Source organism: Pygoscelis adeliae, unplaced genomic scaffold (assembly GCF_000699105.1).
Source record: "Pygoscelis adeliae isolate BGI_AS28 unplaced genomic scaffold, ASM69910v1 Scaffold467, whole genome shotgun sequence".
NCBI classification, from domain to species: domain Eukaryota; kingdom Metazoa; phylum Chordata; class Aves; order Sphenisciformes; family Spheniscidae; genus Pygoscelis; species Pygoscelis adeliae.
In genome coordinates this window covers 1,153,981-1,168,219 of record NW_008825253.1, presented here as the reverse complement: position 1 = coordinate 1,168,219, position 14,239 = coordinate 1,153,981, and the positions used below count along the sequence as shown (strand labels likewise).

General features: G+C 47.7%; 1 protein-coding gene across 1 annotated transcript; it reads left to right on the top strand.

Annotated features, from left to right (window-relative positions):
• The first annotated feature begins 4,245 nt into the window (after positions 1–4,245).
• C1QTNF8 (C1q and tumor necrosis factor related protein 8) lies at positions 4,246–13,870 on the top strand. The gene is made up of 3 exons (XM_009329387.1): positions 4,246–4,550; positions 12,308–12,548; positions 13,323–13,870. Exons 2-3 carry the CDS (start codon positions 12,323–12,325, stop codon positions 13,868–13,870), a joined length of 774 nt encoding a protein of 257 aa, XP_009327662.1. The 5' UTR covers positions 4,246–4,550; positions 12,308–12,322.
• Positions 13,871–14,239: the final 369 nt, after the last annotated feature.

The window sequence follows — 14,239 nt, the reverse complement described above, 5'->3', positions numbered from 1 at the left end:
TAACGTTGGCTACCTGGAGCAAGAGCCCGTATATGTGTGCGTCTCTGCATGTCCCTTCCAAGCCATAAATGCTCGTCCTCGAGCTCATGCTCCCAAATAGGCAAAGCTCCTCTTCCTGCAGCACGAAGCCAGCACCCTCCTAAAAACCTAGGCACTTCGTCAATGAACCGATTAGACAGAAGCATTCACTTCCCTGCTGACCAGACCAGTTTTAGCACGCCAAGGCTGCAAAGAAAACCATGGCTTTGCCAGCTGATCGTTTATGTCCCTTGAGTTTACCATAGGTGCGTCCATTTTCTAGTAGAGTATTGTTTAATTTCTCATTGCATTCGTTGCAATAACCGCCCCCGCTCTCTCTAGCAGAGTGGAGGCAGACGGGCTCAGCGTGCCCTGAACTCGCTGCTCTATCGCACACAGTTTCTTATTAATTTGTTGCAAGCCTTCAGCGGTGTGCAGAACTGATTTTTTTTTTTTTTCCTTGCTCCCTGCATGGACAAAAGCCAAGCTTTATAAATCAACTGTATAAACAGAAATATCCTTCTTCCTTGAATGTGATTCTTATTTCGAAAAAGGAGGCTGTCGTTTTAAGAGGCAGAAAACCTGTTTAATCTGGAGACACCGGCTCTGATGCCAGGTGCTGGTTACCATAACATTTTTCTTCTGTCCTAAGTTTCAGAGTAAAAATAAAAATATCTCATATAGACTGGTTTTGGACAGTTTTTGACCAGCTAAGATTATTAAACACTCTTTATATTGAGTTATATCTATAAACTATTTTTATATCCATGCAAGTAAGCTCTCAGTGGCAGTCTCACAGCCCCCTGTAAAACCAGAGCTCTACCCACTTGTACTCCCATTACTTTTTCTAATATACTTTTTTTTTTTTCCCCTGAAGAACTTAGTCTGAAAATAGGCGATGAAGAATGGGAGAAGAGATGCGCCACCCCCAGGAGGGCGGAGGGGAGCTTTTCCCAAACCCCACGCTGTCGGCAGCAGAGCCAGGAACCAAACTCCAATCTCCAGGGCGGGGTCCCTCTGCTTTAAGTGCTTTGGCATCTGCCTTTGCACTTTTGTTTGCATTGGTTCTTGTTGCAAGGACGTACTTGATGCCAAGCAGCTCCCGTGTCTCAGCAGGGCTTATAGATATTGTTTACTAATTGTGTTCTAATTATAAATATTTGACAGATGACAAAGGAAGGAAAGAAACTCTCCGAAGCGTGCATAGGGTGCTCAGGACACGCTGCTGATCTGCTTCTGGGAGGCAGATAGCCCCAAATCCTGAAAAGGCATCGATGTGGTGCCTCTACTGGCAGTAGACAGACACAAATCCGTTAATGCAGAATATTTGCTTCTGGAGTTCAGGTGATTTGTGGGACCAAGTAAATGAATGCAGCAACTCCAACGGGGTGGCTTTGGAGGCACCGGTGCAGGACACACGGAGGAACCTCTCCCACGAAAGGTGGTGACCAGCACCGGGAGGAGAGCAGGGTACCTGAGAAACATGATAGATGAGAAAAGATGACACAAATTCGGTGTTTAATCCAGGACAGAGAAGATGACAGGAAAGGCTTTTGGTTGGCACTTGTGAGGCAAAGTCATTTATTTTCTTAGAGACTGTTTGAAATCCCTCCAAAAAGAGCATGAGTAAGGTTTTTCTTTTCCTGGCAGCTTTGGAAAGGCTGCAGCCGCATTGCCCCCCTTGCTGCACGGGGCTCCGTGTGCCCGTTTCCAGGTGGCTTCTGCCCGGCGCAGTCTGCTCCTGCCCGTCTGTGCGGGGCTGGGACGGGGACCACCGCTGCAGCGGAAGGGGACGGGGATGGGGGGGCTCCAGGAAGGCTGGGCTGGAGGAGCCCAGCACCGGAGGGTGACTCATGGAGAGCTGGACGCTGCTCAGGTTCGTGCCGGGACAGCAGCAAACCTCTACATTTCGCCTCACTGGTCCTTGCTAACAGATCCTCCCAGTACAGCACTGGCGGCACGGGTAAATCTTCCCTCCCCTTTGATATGGGGGCAGCCCTCACTCCCCAATAGTCCCTATTCCCTCTCCTCATCACTCTGGTTGCGGATTTTTGAATTTAAGAAAAAAATCATGCTGCAGTCTGTTTTAATCACCTGCTAGCTTTATTTAACCACCACCAATATAAAAACGTTCCCAACATAAGTCATCTGCAAACAACTTGAGTTCTCCCTTATATAACCCAGGTCCACCTACAGCTTTAAAGGTTGTTTTGTTTCTCATTTAATTCTGAAAAGACGTGCAAAAGCCCTTTTCCATCGTGACAGCTGTCTCCTGCCTCTGATCCAGGGCTCCGAGCTGTGGGAGAAGGGCGACCGCTGGGCGGTGGTACGGCGGTGCAGAGCCTTGAGGAGCTGGGGCACGTCAGCAGCTGGAGCAGCGATGGGGGACGTTTCTGAGGACCTCGGCTGAGATGTCCCCTGCCTGGCTGGGTCAGGGAGGGATGGGGAGGCTTTGAAGGGGTTTTGAAAAAGCAGTGAGGTTCCCAAGGTGCTCTCACATCTCATCCCTCATTACGTAAGGCAGAGACTGCTTCCCCCCCCCCAAAAAAAAAATCATGACCTGGCCAGCATGTGCCCCCACGGAGTGGTGAGGGGTCCAAGTGCTGGGGTCTGGTGCAGGGCAGGCAACAGAGCAGGAGGACTGCGGGGGAGGAATATTTAAAGCACCGAGTTGCGATCTGAAGTGGGGGAGGGCATTGCGAGAGGACAAAACACACCTTTCCCCTCCTGCTGTTCTCAGGACAATCAAAAGCATTGCTTTTCTTTTTCAGTCTCAGTGCAGGAATGACGCCGGAGCTTGCACTATATAGGATACCCATCTCTTTTAGCTTCCTCTTTTACAATTAATGGGAGGCAGTTGCAAAACAGAAAAAGAAAAAAGAAAGAAAAAAAAAACAAACAAATAAAAAACCACCAACTTCAGAGCCCAAACCTGGCTTTAAATAAAGCCACTAATGTGCTTTTTTCCAAGGGCTGGAAATGACCAAGTTTGCAATTTCAGCTAAGAAAATGTGGGCACCGAAATCAAACAGCACTGGTGCAGCGCTGCTCTGCCCCGGAGCCAGGGAGGTGCGCAACGTTCAGCGCGCCCTGAAACCCCCGTGTCTGCTCCTTGCTGTCCCGAGTGACTTTGTCTCAGCAGTCCCTTGGACAAGAGCAATCTGTCCTGCATCCCCCATTATCTCCTGGCTAAGGGGTGACCCTGCCGACATGCAGCAGTGTGCCATGCTGTGCTTGGTTCTGCAGCCTCATTGCTGCCCTGAGCGCCTGGACGCTGGCAGCCACCAGCCTTCCCGAGGGACTCGCGTGTGGCCCGGACCACCGCACGCTCCTCTGCAGATGGGCCAGCCCGGGCAGGACAGGGCTGGACGGCATCTCTGAAGATGCCCTCTGCTCAGTCTCCTTCGGAGACTGTCTCCACGCCTCCCGTCCCGCACAGACCCTCGTGGCACCCTGGCTGCAATTGCTGCAGTTAGCCAGAGGAGTCGGTAATTCAGTCCCGATTACGTGAAATAGTGGCAATTTGCTGTCCAGCCATTTGTGAGTGTCATGGAAAAGTTAGTGCAAAACACAACACCAGCAAATAGGTAGTGATGGGAGAAGACTGTCTGCAAACACACGCTGAGGACGTTTCACCCCTGTGCTTGTGTTTGACCCCCCCTCCTTTCCCATTCACAGGACGCTAATACTCATCGCGTCCTGCCATGGATGGTTTGGCATAAGGCGTTATCCCCTAAACCTGTGAAGCGGGGAGGGAAAACAGCGTACTGCTGCTGCACATCACCTTCCTGAGACCGGCCCCAAATCGGCTCACACAGAAGCACAGAGCCCCTGGTTTGTTTTTCAGCACGGAGGTGCATGGGACAGCGGGGGTGAATTCTTCCCTTGGTGCTGGCCTGTCCCCAGGCACCCGGACACACACCTGCACCTTCCCTCAGCGTCACTGCAGAGGCAGTTTCCACTGCTGCACCCCTTCAAGAGGCTTTCGCCACTTCTGCAGCTTATGCACAAAAGCCAGAGCTCCTATCGTGGGTTTGTTGGGTTTTTTCCTCCTTTCTCCTGCCTAAAAAGATGCTGAAATCTCCCAAAGAAAAATTATTTCCATGTGATGCCAGCACTTTCTCTCTTGGCTGGAACACTGGATGTGGTTTTGGGTCTGTGGTTTTTTGATTTTTTTTTTTTTTTTTATTCACAAATTTTTTGGTCTTCATTTCCATCATTGTGAGAGGCACCGTGCAACCCGGCAGACTGGCTGCGAGGCTTAAGGAAACTACAGCAGGACAAAAGCACAGGAACCCAGCACGAGTTGATGCAAGCAAAGAAACAAGAAAAAACCCTGCTTTTGCAAACAACCTAGCTGCTGCGTTTCATAAGGAGCTGGATTGACTTCCAGTGTTTCATTTGGACTCCAGCTAGGAAGCTGCAGCAGCCACCAAGAACTAAAAAAACCTGAATGAACGGCAGCTTTCATATTATGCATCCTGCTAAGCAACAGCAAGGAAAGTAAAAGACAGGGGGTTCCGAGTCACAAGGTAAGTTCAACGGATCTGAAAAAGTTGGGGAAAAAAAATGCTATTGCTATAGGGAACAAATTGTCCCCACCCTGCAGAAGCAGGTTGCTTGGGTGAGTCATAAAAAGAGGTGGTCTCTGCCTGCGCTGCTTCGTCTCGCTTTCTCTGCTTCGCTGCAGCAGGCGAAATAAGTGCGAGGCCAGGTGGTTGCTGAGCTGGCTTTAATTTGTTCCTACTAACAGTCCTTGTTTCATTAACCACCCTTAGCACTCCAGAACGATGCTTCCCTATAGTCTGATTTTGCTCTTAGCCGTGGCTGAGCAGTGGGACGGGGATGGTGCCTGATCTGATGCAGGCTCCCCCGCCACTGCGGGAGCCCGGGGCAGGAAAAGCCGTTTCCTGGCGTCCTCCGCAGACGTGGAAGCTTTCAGGGGACTCTGTTTCTCCAGCCTCGCCCGGGAACTGCAGCCGTTTGAAACGTGCTACTTGCTCCTGAACCACGAGCAGGGGTTTGCGAGCAGTGGTGCCGTGCCGGGACAGTCCTGCTGCTGTCAGCACCCGAGTCCCAGTGCTCCCACCCGCCCAGCTGGTACAGAACCGCACAGGACCCGCGGCAGGGACACCTCTGCCTGCTTTGTTTCAGCACACAGAAAGCCGAGTTCCCGGAGCGGCTGAGTCAGCGGTGGCAAGTCACGGGAAAGCTGCCTTTCTGCTGGAAAGGCGAAGGAGAGTTGGGTGCCGTCCACTTCATCAGGGTGATTGGCTCCATTGGAGAAGCTGCCCTGGGAATGACTTACTGTAACTTGCCCTGTGCCTCGGCAGCTCCAGGCTGAATCACCGTCTGGGCTTGCTATGGAGATGGGACCGCTTTCAAGGAGCCGCCTAGCCCAGAGCAGGGCCATTTCCAGGACATTGCAGGCATGCTCCTGGCGTTGGAAGTGCAGGCAGGGAAGGGGAGAAGGAGAGAGGGAAGAGTTCTTTCTTTAGGAACCAGCAAACATCCTTTTGCTCGCTGTCTGCGCTGAGATAAGTGTGATAACAGCCCCTGCCGCAGACCAGGAAAGGCGGTACCGTGCGAAGATGCAGGCGCCCAGGACCATTTCCATACAGGCACAGCCTCTCCTCCCATAGCGCCTGCAGGGGACTGTCTTAAATCCATACAGTCCACCAGGTCTAAGCGTGCGCAGGTAATAGGAAGGGATGTTTGCTTGGGATCCTCATCTCTTCCCATGCCTGACAGGTGAAATCGCAGCTGGAGAGAACATGTGGTGACTGCACGAGCCGCTGTTGTGCAGGGACACGCACTAGTGGGGGTGAAGGTGTTTCACAGCTCCTCCTGGGACACAGGAATTAGGGCAATTCACCCACACTGGAAATAGGCACATGCTAAAAAAGCACCAGAAAATAAAAAACAAACCAGATAATTGGAAACGGAGCTACAATCTCACTGATCAAATGTTCACCCAGGCCATTACAAATACGGATGCAGCTAACATCCCTGGACCTCTCCATGGCCGGATCCTGGCTTTGCCTCTGTTCCCACCCCGCTCACAACTCAGAGGGCTCAAACCGACCCGGCTGTCTCTAGCAGCACTCCCAACCCCTCTTCTGCTTCACGGCAGCGTGTTGTATAAACACCGTGGACAAGAGGGCGTTAACGTCAGTTAACATTGGCAAAGCACTACAGACGGGGGAAATTTTTAAACCACGTTGCTTTTCGGGATCCAAATATTCTTGTCTGCGAGCCCTCAAGTCACTTCATGGCTGCGGACGGGCTCCTGATGCTCAGCTCGAGTGAAGCATCTCTGCAGCATCGTGTCAGAGAGGAGCTGCCCCACGCTCGGTTCTGGCATCGCGGGCAGAGGAACTGCTGAGCTGTCACAGCTTTGCCTTGGAAAACGCACAAGCTCCTTCAGTGTTTTGGGCTTTTCTACAATAAGTTGCTCAAGAAGAAATTTTAGATCCTCCTGGGGAAGGAAATAAAAAAAAAATCCCGAACAAATAATTTCCAAGAGAATTTCCAAGAGGAAGTCCAGTGTCCAGACAAACCCGGCCCTACCAATGCTTCCTTTCCTGCTGCTGGCGACGAAAGGAGGTCTGGAGCAGTGAGGAGGTCGAGGCTTGAAAGAAGACAAAAGGTAAAAAAGCAGAACTGGAATATTTTCTGGAACGATGCTGAGGTTCGAGGCTGACACATGCATGTGTTTTCCATCTCTTCAGCGCAAGAAAAGTTTTAGTCTTAACTGCCCTCTTGGGTTTTCAGTCAAGATTTGTCACTAATTAAAATGGGCAGTGTCTGGCATTGCCCTGTGCGCTGTGAATTTAAAGCGAAGATAGTCATAGATTGCTTTTCTGAATGAAGCCCTAGGAACGACAGGAAGGAAAACATTAGCAGATATTTAAAGCATGGCTCAGGGATCCAAGAGCAATTTCTGGCTCGTGAGCTCTCAATATCGCAGCGTGTGAGCTCAGCACAGTTATCGGTGTGATTTACTCTTTGAGCATCCCTGCAAGGTAAGGACGTACTTCCACTGTACCCAGTGAAACCACGGGCTGGGCTAGATTAATGTAGATCTATACCTTTGACATGACCTACACATCCCACAGGGGCTGCTTGCAGTGCCAACAGACCAGACAAGGTTTGGCCAAGATTAGAGTTAGGGTTGCAAACTCCACGTTGCTAACCACAGGGAAAACCTTTCGGTCCATCCTCCAGGCTTACTTGCTTTGCATTCTTGCTTTATTTTCTCCGTGTGCAGAGCAAGTAAGCTATTTTTGCAGATGATATGGGGATTTCTTATCATTTCTATTGCCCAGATGTGTTACTTTACATCAAAGTATTAAAATTCTTCAGGTACACAGAATCATTAAAAAGCTTTGCATGAGCAAATGTGCCTCATACATAAGCTGTCTACCTTGAGCTATAAAATTAAACTCAATCATGAACCAAAAAAATCAAGGTGCTCTCTCCAGCTGTAATAGTGTCAAGAAAACATATTTAAATAAGAGGTTGCACACAAGAAGAAAGAATCACATCATTTAACTCCCTGAACTGGAACTAATGGTTTCTGCCCTTCCCTAGCAAAGGTTTGTGGCATCTCTAAACCCCTGCATGGGAAGAATTTAGCTTTTTTTGCTGGCAGACACTGGGAAGGCCAGGTGTCACTGGAAAACCAGCACTTCTGATGCAGGTTGTCCACAGCAGGTAGAAAATGTGTAAATAAAAACTTGAGGGATTATATTTTAAGTCAGGGTACTTCCAAGGTCAGTGAAGAGCAAAAATACGTTATTTAATCATCTGTTTTGCCTTGGATTGAGCGTGGTAGACAACAGCGTCCCTGCTTTGGCCATAGCATCCTCACCAGCACTGTGCCTGGGCTCTGCCGGTGCAGCACCCATTAAAGGGTTCATATTGCCAGCTCTGGTTAGAAAGACAGACACCCCCTTTCAAAAGGGCCTGAACAACGGGAATGTTTGAATTCAATGCAAGGAGATCGGCATTTTCGCTTGCTTTTTCTTCTTGTTTTGGGCCAGGCAGAAATACCCGAACAAACAATCCTTTTTGGTAATATTTTAATATTGTCTTCCTACTCAGAAATTCAGAGGGGAAAAAAAAGGGACAGAAAAAGTGAATAGTCTCTTTAAATCTTAGCTAAAGGGTGGTTTCAGTCAAAGAAACCTTTCATTACATTTAAACGGCTCTCCAACAATAACATATTCTAATGTTATAACGGACACAAACAACCGCCAGCCATCCTCATCACCAAAATTCACTAACATTAACTGCCTTTTCATTAGGTTCAGATGTCTCATTTCACCATTCACAAATTTTAATTTTGTTTGCCAAAATATTGCCCAAAAGATAGATCTGCCCATTTAGCACATGCAGAATTTCTTTCTTAGCATCAGATTAAATTCACACTCGGTTGTTGGGTTTCATCCTGGTTCCACTTGCAGAGGCTGGGGGCTGTGCTGTGTTTCATGGCTTTGGAGTGGGGAGGTTTGAAAGTCTTACGGGAAGAACAAGTCATTTATTTCAAAATCACCTATCGCAAGAGAACAGGTCTTGTGCTCAGCCTCGTGGTCAGCTTTCTGCTTTGCGAGCATTTTGCAAGAAGTGTCAGAAGCATCAAAACAATTTACGTTTTTCTACACGTCACCGCAAGCTCTTCAACTGAAATGTTTCAAACTCATCAATTGTCAGTCAACTGTTTCAAAATGAACCCGAGCTAAAAGCAGAGCCAAAGAAGCTGAACTGAAAAAAATGGTTTTGAGAGGGGGAGGGCTGAGACAATCTTCTTGTCCTCAGGTGAAACATTTATGGACTTCAAAGTTTCCAAAGATGTGAGACCGGTTTTCCTCCCAGCCGTTAGGATGTCTGCACGTCTGTCATCATCTCTGGGTTCTTCTACCCGATAGGAAAAACAAGATTTCTGAATCGAACCAGGTTACGATTTGCAGGTTCCCCATATGGAAGACAAAAGACAATAATTCATACTTGCAGTTTTAATCTGTTGCTTTCAGGATGCTCCTGTCCATCTCTAGAGTGGTGTCGTGAAGGATGACCAAGGAGGAACGTACTCAGTTTTGCAGCCTCGGGGCATTCGGTGCGGTACTAATGCATCATTTCAGGCACTAACGAGCGTGTCGGATCGCGGTGGGAAGCAGGATGGATGTCCCTCCCATGCGGGGATCTGAATGATGTGCGGGAGAGGCAGCCTCCCAGCCTGTGCTCTGGTGAGTCACGGCCATAGCAGAGCAAAGCCACGTCTGTTGTTTGCTGTCTTCTCAAGAAGATAAACCTGCGCAGCTGAAGTCAAATCCGTCATCGCCACATTTGACAAAATAAGGTCACAAAAATTATCTTTAAGGCAAAAAACAAATGGCTAAAAACAACCTCTCGCTTTACCTCACAGGCCTTAAATTCTGAGCTTCATCCTTTTTGTATCTTTTTTTTTTTTTAAGGTATCAGGTTTGACTTCCCCACCACCATGAGAGTTATAGTTGCTTCTCCTCTGAAATTTGGCACAAATCAGTCTTTTCTCCAGATTGACACGATCTTATTATAAAGAAATCCTTACCAGGTTTGTTTCCTTTCCTGTTGCACATTTGATTTCTCTGGTTTGGGGTTTTTCCTTCACCTGATCTCCGGTTTTGTGCCGGCTATCTTCCAAACATAATCCCATACTGCTGAATTCATTGTCCTTTTCCTGCAATCCTCTCGGACTCCTTTCTCTCCGCCTCTTTCCTATTTTACTTCTTCTCTTGTCCCTTCTTGTCTGTTATGAGCAGACTGCAAATCTGAAATTCTGTTTATTCACATATATCATTAAGGTTTCACCTAACCACAGATATTGCAACCAAATACATGTTTCCGCCACTTTAGTGAACTAACTTCACTAACTTTTTGAAGGAAAACGTGGTGCAGAGGTGTCAGCTCTAGGATGTCCTGAATTGGCTGGATTGTTGCATCGTTTGCTTCATTTTTTCTCCAAATGCAATTTCTAGCCAATAACTTGAGTAATTGTTCTTCATGAATCATTCAAGTGGCCACGATTTCTTCGAAGGGTGCTTGGATTACAGTAATGTAAGATGTGCACAACCTGAACACTGATTTTTCACCCAGACTCTTTTTTTCCCTTAAGTTACTTCTAAAAATAAGAAAGCCATTCATCCTGGGGAGAATAATGGCCTATAAAAATGTAAAGTAATTTCTTCATATTTATGAATCCTTTCCACCCATTATGAATACCTCTATTAATGGTGCTCTTTCTCCTTCGTGAAGGTATTATAGGCAATTACATCCTCCAGTTTTAATGTTCTGGTAATGTATCAAATGCCTTATGCTTTATCCCCAGGTTATTGACTACCCACACTCCTCAGAAGGGCTAAATAACTTTTAGTCCCAAAGAGGACATATTGGCCCTGATTGCCTGGGACTCTGAATGAACACAGGGTCTTCCTCAGACCGTTATGTATATGCACAAACTTCAATCACTGCAGAGGAGACCCCAGAAACATTACGCAGACCCCAAATGCTCCCTACAGTGCAAACTTTCTGTTCTGGTCACGTACAGGCTGGTTGTTTGTGACCTGCTGTCCATTTAGACTTGCATTTCTGTTCCTGTTTGGCAGCACAAAGATGGCTTAAGAAGTGAATGAAAATTAAAAAGGACTTAATGAAAATGAAATTCAGGCCCTGAACACTGATCTAAAAGGAGTATTAATCCCTCCTCAGACTTGTACCTAGAATGAGATACAATTATGAATAGAAAGATTGTTTCAAGTTATGACAGATTTGATGAAAGAACTTTCACTGCTGTCAGAAGGGAAGTTATTATGTGGCTGCTAATAAGTATTCATCGGGTTTCCAGGGAGCTGGATTACACCAGGTAATAAAAGGTGTGAATGACAGTTCTTTTGGGGCAGGTAAGAACTAGAAGAAAGCATCTCCCAAGAGTGCTGGTACAATCCAAGTACCTTGCCCTGGACTGGCACTTCCCCCCCCCCATTTTTTCTCAGCTGGTCCATTTTGCCCCCAGTAAAGTCTTTGTAGAGCTCCAAAGCAAGATCCCCTCCTTCACTCTGCAGATGGGACCTGAGTGTTCATTGAGCTATTTCTGAAAGCCAGGACATCTAGCTACTACCTTCCCCAACGACTCCAGGAATTGAAGCTGGTAGAAGAGAGGCTGTAAAAGCCGTTCCCAGCCTGAGGTCAACAAGAGTCCATCCAGCTAATTGGACTTTGGATAAGGTCCAAAAAGGCATCGGTCCAAAATCTGTCTTGTATGAAACACCGCTGCAATCAGTAGAATGACTGTAAAGATACATGGTATGAGGAGGCAGTTGCCTGTCCCTGGCTCCAAGTCCTCCCGAGGAAGGAGGCTGATGGGGAGCTGGAGAAAACTCACCTCACCACCTGAAACATTTCCCCCTCTGTTCATTTCACCCAGTAATCAGGGCCTTTGGAGCTTGCCAGTAGCAGCGAAAATGCTACAGACGATCTCAAAAACTAGTGTTAGTGCAGAGCAAATCCCAGTCCAGTCTGTCTGTTGCAGCTATTTGGCTTTCCATTCTGCACATGGGAAAATAGAAATGGAAAGCGTACACAGAAATTCTGCTGGGAACAGCACATGGGTATGGTCAAAGCCACAAACTGCTTGATTAGGTCACCTTGGAAAGAGGTTACCAGCAAGAGGCTAAGAGACACTAAAGAGCCAAATGCTTTTGATTTCTTTTAGTTTCACTTCCCTTCAGGTTTTTCCTCAAAAAACAAAATCGGGTTTAGGGTCTATATTTAAATAAAGTTTCATTTTCTGCATCTGATTGTGAATTTCTCAGAATGGCAACGCAAGAAACAGTAACCAACAGAGCAACACTTGGAATCTTTTACCCAGCACCTTTTGCAAGGGCTGTTCCAACAGCAGCCAGGCAGCGACTGTGCCTTGAGCAGAGCTTGCTATGACAACTTTAAGCATCTCAGCCTTCGCTTCCGATCTCAGCGGGTTTTGTGGGGTTTTTTTTCCCCCTTTTGTTTACCCGGTGTCTCTTGTCAGATATTTCAACTGTAGGTAATGAGACAGGGATTGCCTTTTCCATTGCTTGTAAACAGTACGCAGTGGGGCACCCTTCCTACCTGGAGTCTCCTGGTGCCACTAGAAGATAAGCTAATAATTAATCAGAAGAAATGCACCTTGCAGTAACATTAGCAGATGGCCCATCAGAAGCCCTGATTTGAATCACCATGTTAATCATTTCTGTTCCTTTGCTCAGTCCAGCTGGCTCCGCTGAAGATGAGCGCTGTGTTTCTCCTGCTCTTGGTGTCCACTGCGAATGTCGGTGCCGTGCTGGAAAAGGGTCTGCCGAGACGGGAACCACGGCGCCTCTCGTGCGTGCGATGCTGCGGGCCTTCAGAGCAGCCTGTCTCCATCATCTCCTCACGATACACAAGGATGAGCAGCGACCCTGCCTATTCAGTACCCAAAGTCCAGCCCACTATAGATATCACCATCCTCAAAGGTGGGTAAAGCCAACTACTGTGATAACATCCTTTTTCTTACTTGCTCACCCTCGTTTTGCAAGCTGTGCTCCTCCCTACACTAAGAAAGTCATCCACTTTATTGACCCAGAAGAAGGTCAAGGGGTGACATGGCACAGGCTGTAAACGTGTGCAAGTGGGAAGAGTTGGCAAAAGGCTATAATCCACCAAAAAACAGAATCACAAGAAGCTCAGGTTAGGTCAACACTAAAAACCAGATGCAAATGTTGTCGCAGAATTACTAAATGGTAGAGTTAGAAACTGGGAAAGACACTCACTTTTTCCATTGCACATTTTTTGTCTCAGTAAGGCAGGCAAACAAAAATTAAGCACGTAATACGGGAGATGTGCCAGGGAGTCCTGTGAGCAGGGATATGCAGACCAGACAAACCCAACCACCTCTCCCAGGCCCAAATCAGACCTCAGCAAAATCAGTAACTTTTCTTGCCCAAACTTCTGCACGAAGGGGCTGGGTTCATGAATACTGGACTCGTGTAGCCAGTCTGGTCAAGCCATGGAGTTCCACTACTGGACACTGAATGTTGGCACCACAAGCTCAGTGGAGCCAAGCTTTCACCTGGCATTTTTATCCTTCTGAGAATTAAGACGGTGGTTGTGTCTGACCAATGCTTCCACATATCTGCGCTGGGAAAGTGTTTTAGCACAGCTGCTTTGCTGGTTGTCTCCAGCAGGACGTGTCTGCAGCTTGGGCTTCGCATGCTTGTGTTTGACAAGGCTTTCCTTTATGCTCACAGGTGAGAAGGGTGAAATGGGAGAGAAAGGGTACCCCGGAGCAGTTGGGAAGGAAGGAGAAAGAGGGCTACGTGGCCTTAATGGGCGGAAGGGACAGAAAGGCCAGCCTGGCCCACAAGGCCATTCCTGCAAGCAGCTCTACGCTGCTTTCTCAGTGGGTCGGAGAAAACCCCTTCATAGCTCAGACTACTTCCAGCACGTCACTTTTGACACTGAGTTTGTGAACCTCTACAAGCACTTCAACATGTTCTCGGGGAAGTTCTTCTGCTATGTGGCAGGAGTCTACTACTTCAGCCTCAACGTTCACACCTGGAACTTCAAGGAGACCTACCTGCACTTGATGAAGAACGAGAAAGAGGTGGCCATCCTCTACACCCAGCCCAGCGACCGGAGCATCATGCAGAGCCAGAGCCTGATGCTGGACCTGCAGGAAGGAGAGGAGGTCTGGGTGAGGATGTTCAAGCGGGAGCGAGAAAATGCCATCTATAGCGAGGAGTCTGACGTTTACATCATCTTTAATGGCCATTTAATCAAGCCAGCCGTAGAGTAGCCATTCATCAGCTTTAGGCTCAAAGCTTTGGTAGATACATTAGTGTCTTCCCTCTTAGAAATGCATATGTCTAGTTCCACTTGGAAGGATTTCAGGCCTGCTGACAGGGTTGTATGTCCATGCCAAGGACACCTGTGTGGATGGAGGTGACTGTGCTTCAAGGTGATGCGAGCTACACAAGTACTGAGAAGGCTTCAGCCCTTATGCGCCCTGGAAAAGCAGCACACAGAAGTCCACAGTTCTGCAGCCCTGTATAGATCCCCAGTAATATCCCTGAAGAGTTTGCCAAGTTGGTAGCAAAAATTTAACGTCTTTGCTCTGCTTTAGAGAAGACATTTTAATTATATCTAAGGGTCATCTTCAGATACC